This window comes from Perna viridis, chromosome 7, assembly GCF_037379345.1.
Source record: "Perna viridis isolate PV_CMFRI_1.1 ecotype Kerala chromosome 7, ASM3737934v1, whole genome shotgun sequence".
Classification (NCBI taxonomy): Eukaryota; Metazoa; Mollusca; class Bivalvia; order Mytilida; family Mytilidae; genus Perna; species Perna viridis.
Window position 1 is genome coordinate 9,461,642 of NC_142451.1, and position 10,401 is coordinate 9,472,042.

The window sequence follows — 10,401 nt, forward strand, 5'->3', positions numbered from 1 at the left end:
AAATCGGCAATGCAAGTTGTGGTTTGTTTTATTTCAGTGTTTCAATTCCAATTTCTCTGAGTTTGTTCAATGTGTCAACTGGAATGATGGATTATTGATGCTTAGTGTTCTTTTGACCGTGAAGAACTTACAAGTAGTCTCTCTTACAAAAAAATGCCTAGTTATTTAAAATGTGTTTTGTTCCGTTTCACGAACAAATTTAGCCCAACAACCGTAACATAAAGACGCCCGTGTCTGATATGATAAAGGTATATCAGCTCAAATGGATGGTTTTCGTCAATATTTTCAAGGGAATCGATTGTTGCTTTAATGAAAGGGTCTGCTAATATTTGTTGTCGTTCAATTTCCTGTTATGGTTTCTCTTTTTCAATTGGTACTCGACCCCCTTTTCGAGGTTTTGCTACTTTTTCCCGTTATGACCGGACTTAATGTCTCCCATGATGACGGATGTGATGTTATTTTATTTCGATTTCTGCCTTCAAACCAAATACTTTTTTTAAACATTTCCATTTTCTCTGCGACACAAACAAAGTGGGACGTATCTTAAGTCCTTTATAAGTGACACAATCCTTACATGTGACCTTAATATTTATGCCAAATATCACAAGATGCGGCTGTGAATTTTTATTCGTGGAGTGTCGAACAAAGTAACCATCAAATCCAGGCGCTTTGGCAACGGGGTCTGGTTCCATTAGAAGCGCTTCTGATTTCGGCTAAAACAGGTTATCAGAAAGTCCTTCTATATTAACCGCATTATGAGAAACCAACAACTTCGGTTACACGAATTCAGATAATTACACCTTCGTTTTCCTGTAACACTTCTGTGTTTGTGACACGTGTTTATTTTGGAGCAAAACTCGCTGAAGAGGTGTTCGGTTTTTCACCGCCAATTTCTGCACTCCAAAACTTGTCCAGAGATTTCTGTCGATCAAAATATGACAAGCCGTTCCAAATATGCCTTACTATCCTGAAGGGCAAACAACTATATGAAAGTTCATAGGGCCCACTTGCATAGATACTCATCCCAAATTCATGTCGTTGTGGCTCAACTACTTTAATCTTGTTGTTGAGATGTGGACAACTTAAGGTTCCCGTTCTACCAATCCAATCCTTTATATTGTTGTTAATGCTTTCTGTCTTGTTATTGAAAAATCGTTCTTCTAATCTCGCAGACCTAGTTTGCTTCCGTATTAAGTGCGATTTGAATTAAAAACTTTGAAAAAAAATGAAATGGCACCAATTTTATAAACGTTTAACTTTAAAAACCTAATTAAAAAGAATAGGCTGTGATTTTATCTACCTAGACAATGCATATTCTGAACAAAATGTATCCGTACACCTCCACACAGTGATCTCCTATCCCCCGGACTCAAAGAGAAGGCTTCAGTATATAAGGTATAAAAATCACATATAAATTATTTTATTACTTTGAAGTTATCTTAGTGCCAACAGTTCCCTTTTAAAATCTGATTCAATCGTCCACTGCACGCTAGTACATGAGTAACAATATATTTTTACTGTCGGTCGTCAGTGTGCATTGCGGTAAAATTATATATTTAGAAAAGCAACATCAAACCATTGGTGTTTTCGACTGATCCGCTAGATATCAATCGTACACGTATGGTAAAGCTCGCGGTGCTCGCTGATTTAGGCAATGCCTACCCCATATTTTGTTTGTTTGTTTGTTGGGGTTTAACGTCCGAGCATCAATATTTCAGCTATATTCAGACGATCCTACCCCATATTAAAAAAAAAACACTTTAAATGTTTCCATGCTTGATAAGTTTATTTACCTTATTGTCTAGTTGAATTTCTCACAAAGTCAAAAAAAGATCATCTCAATGTTTTACTTTCGATATTACATGTAATTTTAATACGTCACAGGTATTCACTAATTGTGTTCACGTTATTTACCACCCTTCACACTCAGTTTATGCATATTGTTAATATGAAACACGACTATAAATAATTACTTACTAGGGCGATAGGGCGAGGGTCACCGTGATACGTGTACCATCAGTGCGAGACTGATAAAGGACATTACATAGAGGGGGGGTCAAAATTTTTGCTTCGCAAGTGCAATATTTTTATTTATATTTAAGCAGCAAGCTAAATATGTTTAACATCTCCAGAAGATGGTAAATTTTACATTGAATATTTCGGATAACTGATATCCTTCTTCAACATAAAACTCATATAACTTTATGAGCATAAAACTCACAAAGTTCAAGACAGTTTCAGAAGCTGAATCACGTACGCTGTGGGTGATTGTACCTTTATCAAAGGCACACATAAGCAAATGGTAAGGAGCCTGAATGAAAATAACAAAGGGGGTCTTTTTATCAAAATTAAAGGTAAAAATAAACTGTGAAAAACAATTTAAAAAAGTCAAAATATAGTAGTACGGCGTATTGATGTAGTGCTGCACTAGCCTTAGACCAAGACCTAAAAATGAATTATTTTTTTCTCGTTTATTCCATCTGGAGAAGTTGTTTGTAATTTCTTCACCCAAAAGCTTTCCCGAGATACTCTTTTACATTTTGACCAGTTTTTATTATGTTCTATGATCGTAACAACAATGTTGTGGAGATCCACTTGGGTGTGTCCGGCGGATCTAAGATGGCGACTTAGAGTGAGGTCTGGTTTGCATTTATAGGCACTGCGATGACCATTCATACGCCTGTTGAAAGGTTGTTCTGTTTCGCCAACGTACTGCATACCACATACCTGCATACGTTGGGGAAACGTATATAAACAGAAAAGGGTCGAGTGGTTTTAGGGTCGATTCATATAGGACTGGTTAGTACTATTCTACATTGTTTAGCAAAAAGTTAAAAACGAAAGTAGAGTTCTGAAAAGAGCTGTATGTGCACGGGTAAACGTCATTTAAAGTTAAGTATAGGTTTGCTTGGACAACTATTACTATTTTACATATTTCCAAATAGGATATCAATATCCTTTTGTCCTACTTAACAAACGATGAGAGGGAAATATCACTATCGTTCGAATTGTAGTAAAAAAAAGCGCAAAAAGACAGTTAAATAAAGTTAGGTTTGTCGCAAAAAAGAGAGAGTTAAATGCAGTCATATATTTTGCAAAAAAAAGAGTTAAATATAGTTAGATATATTGTATACATTTAACAATTTTTAACTCCTGTTTTTTTGCTTTTTTCACTGATATTAAAGCAACTATGGTAATTTTAAATACACTCCTTGAGAGTTTAGGTTTCCCACACACACAATACCCAAACGCATGCTAAATGCTCACCAAACACACGATAAACGAACACTTCTAGCATGCGTTTAAACACACGATATACGAATGCTCCAAGTGTGTGTTTAAACGCACCATAGAAGAGCGATGAAAAATAATAATATTGACATAATGAAGACAGAAAAAAATTGATGAAATTATATAAATTAATAATAGCAAAAAATATAAAAATAACAGTTTAATCAAGGAAATAAAGTACAAAAATAAACGAACGCTTCTATCGTGTGTTTAAACGAACGCTTCTATCGTGTGTTTAAACGAACGCTTCTATTGTGCGTTAAACAACGCTTCTATTGTGCGTTTAAACAAACGCTTGTGTTGTGCGTTTAAAGCAACACTCCCAGCGTGCATTTAAACGTATGCTCCTAGGGTGCATTTAAACGAGCGCTTCTATCATGCGATTATCATGCATTTAAATGAACGCAAAACGATGTGTAAACACGCGATGAACGATGCACAAACGCTAAAATGGGAAATGTGAATGTCTCAAGGAGTGAATGATTTACATTATGCCTATGACCGACAAGGTGTGTAGAAAAACAGACCACCAAAAAAATCCAAAAAAAAAAGCAAAAGACATAAAAAGATGCATTTCCCTGGTAGCAGGTTGATCTCTCCCCATATTTTTCGTCTCCAAGTTGTTCTGGTCCCAAGTCGTTCCCAGAAATCTTGATTAAAAACACGTAAATGGAAAACAATAACCCTTTCATGATAAAAAATGACTTAAACTTAAAATTTTCTTTTTGTAATGTAAGAATCATATGTAATTACTGTCAATTGTACCCTTTTAGGTCTTTTACTAATGATTTAATATTATTTTATGAACTTTAATCTTTTCATTTTTTAAATTGTAAAATTTAAGAAAATACATATAGAAAAGGATAAAATAATTTTGTTTTCAATATTTACGTTTAATGTTTTAATTGTATGAATTCCTAATGCATAATGCATTGAGTTTATGATTGAGGACAGGTAGAGTTTTAAAAAGGGGACAAATTCACTTGGGGACAAATCCTCTGGGGATGGATTCACTAGGGGACGGAACGACATGAAATCCATTTACTTAATTTTGGCTTCTGGACTTTATTTCTACCCACCGCATGTTGCTCTGGGCATATTCTCATTCTGTGAGGAGAATGTGTGAGAATTTCTTCTTGGAAAGTTTAATATATCTCTACACAGGCAATAATTTCCAAAGTATTATTAAATAAATAAATAAATATAAAATTGTATCCATCGACGTATTAATCAAAAGACAAAAACACTGCCTCTGCACTTGCGCAATCGTCTACTTCCATGTCAACAAATTCCAACCTCTGTCAGAATATTTTTTAGCCATATTCATAGTTCTGGTCTTACATATTGCTGATGCTCTGTCCATATTGTTTAAAGTTGACCATTGGTGTTGGTTGGTTGAAAACGATGCAGAGCTGTCAAGGTAGACTCATGGAGTGAGAGGGGGCTTTGGAGCTCCCAAGATGCTATAGATTTTTCAATTTTCAAAATATTTTGATGTGTTTTTTGCTCATTCCCCATTGCTTGTTCATGACAAGGCAGGTCAAGAAGATTATACCATTTGAAACTGGTTTTGTTAAAGTATAGGAGGTACCAGTTGTGAAATAACATTCAGAATAAGCAACCTTTGACTCAGGTTTCAAACAGGGAAACATCCATTTTTTATTTTTGAATATTAAAAATCTGAAAAATTTAATAAGTGTTACAGTAAAGATAGTGAGCCTGAGGGTGTGATTTTGTGCTTGAAGACATAACTCTGACAGATTTGTTTTATGTTGCAGTGTTTTTATAATTCAGTACATAATGGCTGATGTCAATCAGTCTAATGAAAGAATCTTTAAAAAAAAAAAAAAAACAAGCATTTAATAGAATTTAACTATATAACTCCAGTAAAAGATTATGAATGTCTATGATTTTGTCCACAAAATTCCATACCACAATAGTCAGACAGGGGCAGATGCAAACACTTTGAAAAGAATGGTGCCAGCCAGGGTCCCTTAGAAAAGGGTGGGGTGCTGGGACATTATTTAATTTTTTTTTGTCAATTTAAGTTTTGTTACTTTGTATGTAATATTTTGGTTACTCTATGTTCTTTGTTGTGTTAGTCTGTTTTCCATGTCTGGTCATTATCCCTGGATTACATTCTTTTGATTTCCACTGGAATCTTGGTTCCCTTTATTACTCTTTTACACATGACAATGACAAATTTTCTAATAAAAGGTGGGGGTGCTGACCCCCCCCTTTTTTGGATCAGCAACTGAAACTGGTATTGATTTTGGAGGTTGATACTTAGGCATTTTAGAAATTAGAGGCTAGAATTGGGGGCCAGAAACATGCATTTTTCTGATGTCCAGACAATGACAATTAGTAAATGGATTGCTTTGGAATTGTATACTTGTAGCAGTGTGCCATACCACCAAAGCAAGGCTGGGGTTGATTTTGGGGGTTAAGACTTGAACTTTTCAGAATACGGGGCCAGTAAGGGGTCAGGTACAAGTATTTTCCTTATGTTCATACATAACTTGAGTAAAAATAAATGGCTCTCATATAAATGTTACTACAAGGTGCCATATCACCAAAGGAAGACAGGGATTGGATTTTTGGGTTGTGACTTTAGCCATGTATAAATAAGGTGTCACGCAGGAGCCAGAAACAAGTTTACATAAATATATATATTTCAGGGTAATAACTTAAGTAGAAAGAAAGGGTTGAATTAATTTTGGATGTTACAAGTACAACTGTTAAAGGAGTAAGTGGCCAAAAAGTGTTCACTTCAGTTCTAGTCAAATTCTTATCATGTGTCAAATATCTAATAATTATCACGTTTCAAAGCTGTATCAAGTTTGAGTGTTTTGTCCATACTTGCCCTAACTGTTATGGTTCATAGTTTGACCTCTGTGTTGGTATTAAGCTGTGCCTTGTGAAGCATTTTATTTATGTTATTAGATTTATATTTAGTAAAAGTGACCTTGACCTTTGATCTGCTCATTCCAAAATCATGTGTCATGTTTCATTTTCAGTGAGTATTGATATGATTGAGTTTCATTAAATTAAATTAAGTTTTTAAGAAAACTATTTTCTGCAAGACTGATGTGTTTAATACTCGAGGCTCTAGCCTTTGTCACCTTAAAATGGGCAATTTGAATATTTTAAATTTTTGGCAATAATCTGTTGCAGTACAAGTTTAAATGAACTTCCTAAATTGGCTTCAATAAAAATATAGATTAAGGCCTGTTTTTGACCATTTGAGGCCATAACCACTTTAGTATTGGGTTTTTGGTCATCCTTCAGGACATGTAGGTTCAAATTAACTTGTGTCACTGGTTCATCATGGGAACTTCCCAACTGTTGCCAACCACTACACAAAATATAGTCCATATTTAATTCCTTTTATATAAAATCAATATCTCTTTCAAATTCAGTAAACATGTTTCAGTTAATTACTCACCTTAATAGTTGCTGCCAATAAAATTAAGATCTAGTCCTCAAACCAAGTGAAAATTTGAAGGACTCATTTCATGCCTTGAAAGATGTTAAATAATAAAACCTTGCATTAAGGAAATTTAGCTCACTGTGTTGATTGTTTATTGTTACATATTTAAGGTACTTTTGTGCTTACCAGGTCCTTACATGTATTGTTCTTGTTTTTTTCAGCAAGGGAATATATAATTGCATGATAACTACTGGTTAGAAGGGTGAATGCAATAACATATGATAATTGAAATCATTGTGAATAGGTCTAGTACAATGTTCGTTTGTCTTTTTCTGTTCTAATTGGTTGATTTAGAAATTATCAAAGTACTCAAAAATACAAAAATAACAAATGGCAATCTTATATACACGTAAATACCACAAATTTCATTATGATGTACATCTGTTTTATTGAGTAGCCTCTCATCATCAGCATTAAAATGATGACTAAATTTTGCATGTTTTAAATAGTCACTCTTAGGGTTCAATTTCTGTCATAGGAGTCAGTCAAAATAACCAACTTTGAAAATATTCAGGCCACTTGACTGATTCACAGTGCATGAGGAGTCTACCAATCCACAATTAAAACAGTAATGTCAAATTTTATACAGCAAAATCTTTGAAATGAAACCCTGAAAAACTGAAAACCTTTGAAACAAAACCCTGAATAAACTGAAAAAAAATGCATTAACCAAACTGGTAAGTTTTGAAACCAGACCCTGAATAAACTGAAAACCTGCATAAACTAAACCTTGAATAAACAGAAAACCTGTATAATGCAAACCTTGAATAAACTGAAAACCCTTAAAAACCCTGAACAAACTAAAAACATGTCTGAACCAGATTCTTTGGAGTTCTTTCATTTCAGTTTAAATGTACAGTATTTTGTAGTGTAACACTGACATTATTTTTTATATCTCTTTGTAGTTGAAATTAAAGATGTCATCATATAACTTAAGGGGGAAGAAATCCCCACAAAAATCTCCAGAGAAGTTTGAGTCACCAAGACAAAGAAAAAAACTGAAGAATGTTGAAAACAAAAATTGCAATACTGAAGATGAAGATGACTCTGTTGATACTTCATTTGAAGAAATTGGTTCAAAGTCTGGTAATGATACCACGAATACTTCTAAAGAAGATGAAGATCAATATTGTTCTGATAAACATCAGAAAAGAAATGATAATAACAATCCTAAGCCAACTTCTAGTGCATCATGGATTACAAATTTTCTTTTTTTAATGGTGTTATTTGCTCTCATGGCAACCATTGTACATTTAGCTATAGAAAAGCAAAGTAGTCTTTCAGAAAATAAACCTGATCTCATAAAACAATTTAATGAGCAGATGAAAACCCTTAAGAAAATGTTCCCAACTCAGACTTCAAGATTTTGGAAGGTTTTGAAAGTCAGTTTGAGACGCATTATAGTCGAAAATCAACCAGAATATCCTTCTGTTCTACTGCTAGTAGTACCCTCAGGGTCAAAGTCATCAGAAACTGGTACATGTGTAGCCAAACATCTTACTAGGACCATAAACACACTTTTTAATGTAACATCTGCAAAGGTAATCAACATTCTAAAGGACATCACCCATAGCAACCCTGATGCTGAGAAGAAAGACTTGGATGATCAAATACGTGAGAGTTTTGAAAAACAGCAGCTCCATAGTATTGCATTTGACCATTTTGAACAGCTTTCACCAAGAGCCTCACTTCTGTTCCATGGATACTGTGATGGTGATAACGCTCCATTTAAAAATGTTGCCATTGTTTTTGTTCTTCATACAGACTATGACAAAAATGTTTTAGAAAGTGACAGAAATGGCCAATTTATTGATAGTCACTTACAAGATTTGTGGTCAAGGACGAGTAATCCACTTGATCTGGATAAAATTGATCCTTTAATTGCTAGAGTAGCTAATAATCCCGCTATTGTAACTGATGAAAAAGATTTAAAGTGCAAGTAAATAAAGATATCAGTGTTCATGTGTAAACAAGACATCATTTCAAACATTCGTTTGAGAAAACTCATGATACATTCTGATATGTATTGTTTTACCATGGGCTGGCCACTATTGTCGCTATTTGACCCCTCATTGTCACATGGGGTAAAACAATGCAACCTAAATGGCCAGCCTGTGGTAAAACAATGCTAAAATGGAGTTTTTGTGATTTATATTTCCTAATAAAACTACAATATTCAGACCTTTTTGAACTGATTTTTAGGTGTCTTGAATGGTGTTATATGTTTTCTGCAATGGCCAGATTTTAAAGGGGGAGGGTTGTGATCGCGCCAAAGTACTTTAAAGTTGCATTAGCTGTCAAATTCGCAATTTTTTTTTCTGTTGAAATATACCTGAATTTTGAATTATTTCTACAAATTTGTACTTTTCCTGTATAATTTCATTTAGTATACACACATAAAATGCATTAATTACATGAAATAGGTGGCTATATATTCATTGTCTTGCAAGACCTAGATAAATTCGTATGCATGTGACTTCTGGTGACCTTAATCCGCGCATGTGCTGTAAGGGTCATTTCTTAAATAACAAATCTGATTGCAAAGCGAAAGTGGTTATTCAACGGCAAGGAAGACCGACGGACTCAAGCGGTAAAATAAAAAAGTTCGAATATAACGCAAGGATCCTTTTGAAATTTACGTATTGTGATATAGCGTGGCTCAAATATCGTCATTATTTATTTGGAAACTAATCAAGGAATAGATGAAATGAAAACAAAACACGTGCTTACCTGAGTATCCGTTATTGTTATTTTTTTTTACCAAGGTTAAAGTATTTTTAACCCACGTGTATGTCCTGTCGGCAGTCTTCGGAAGTAATGGCGAAATATAATTAGATTAGAGCTATCGATCTTCTTTGATTAAAAAAACGTTATTTTCACAATATTCTGCAGGTATTATCGACATTGATTGCTTCAATTGCAATACTACAAACTTATTTTATTGATCAGCAAAATTCAGTAGAATCAAAACTGAACAAATTTGACAGCTAATGCAGTTTAACCCTGCCAGTTTTTTTTTGCGCTTGTGCAAAATTATTGGCCTCTGCATGTCTTGTTTTGTTTTGTTAACATCTTTAGTTTAATTTTATATATATATATATGGGGATAACTCTTTCGCTGTACTTGTGTACATGTATAATGATGTTTTTTGGGCCAGTTGCACCCTGCCCTGTGGTGTGAGGGTTCCTCGTCGTTCATTGAAGATTAATAGGTGACTGGGCTGACATTTTCATCCAGGTGGGGTTGTTGTCCTCTTTACATATTCACCATACCTATTCTTGTTATATTCTGTCCCTTAAAAGTTGGAAGTAAATATTCTGGCCTGTGCCTCCCATAAAAGAAACAAATGTTCTTACCTCAGTCCTGATACTTTGTGTAGTGTAATGGTTATAAATAATCTTGCCCAGATGTAGTTAAAAATAAATTTTCTGATGCACAGAATTTCAAAAAAATAAATATTCGGACCCCACAAAATTTACCAGGCCCCTCAGAATAAAATTGTTGTCCTCTAACATGGAATTCAATTTGGAATTTAATGATACAGTCTATGTATTTATAAGCACAAAATAATTTTTTGGGGTGGGATTAGGATCAAATGGGTTTTTTTTCTTCATCTAACA

At 34.1% G+C, this 10,401-nt stretch overlaps 1 protein-coding gene across 3 annotated transcripts; it reads left to right on the forward strand.

The window, feature by feature from the left end:
* Positions 1-2,803: 2,803 nt before the first annotated feature.
* On the forward strand, positions 2,804-8,962 carry LOC148611241 (torsin-1A-interacting protein 2-like). Of its 3 annotated transcripts, none has more exons than XM_088591568.1 (2): positions 2,804-2,875; positions 7,687-8,962. In XM_088591568.1, the coding sequence occupies exon 2, from the start codon at positions 7,699-7,701 to the stop codon at positions 8,722-8,724; it is 1,026 nt and encodes a 341-aa protein (XP_088447694.1). In that variant the 5' UTR covers positions 2,804-2,875; positions 7,687-7,698; the 3' UTR covers positions 8,725-8,962. The 3 variants fall into 3 exon arrangements, with proteins under 3 accessions (XP_088447694.1, XP_088447695.1, XP_088447697.1); XM_088591569.1 differs by having other exon boundaries at positions 2,811-2,891; XM_088591571.1 differs by having other exon boundaries at positions 2,824-2,863.
* The last annotated feature ends 1,439 nt before the right edge of the window (positions 8,963-10,401 follow it).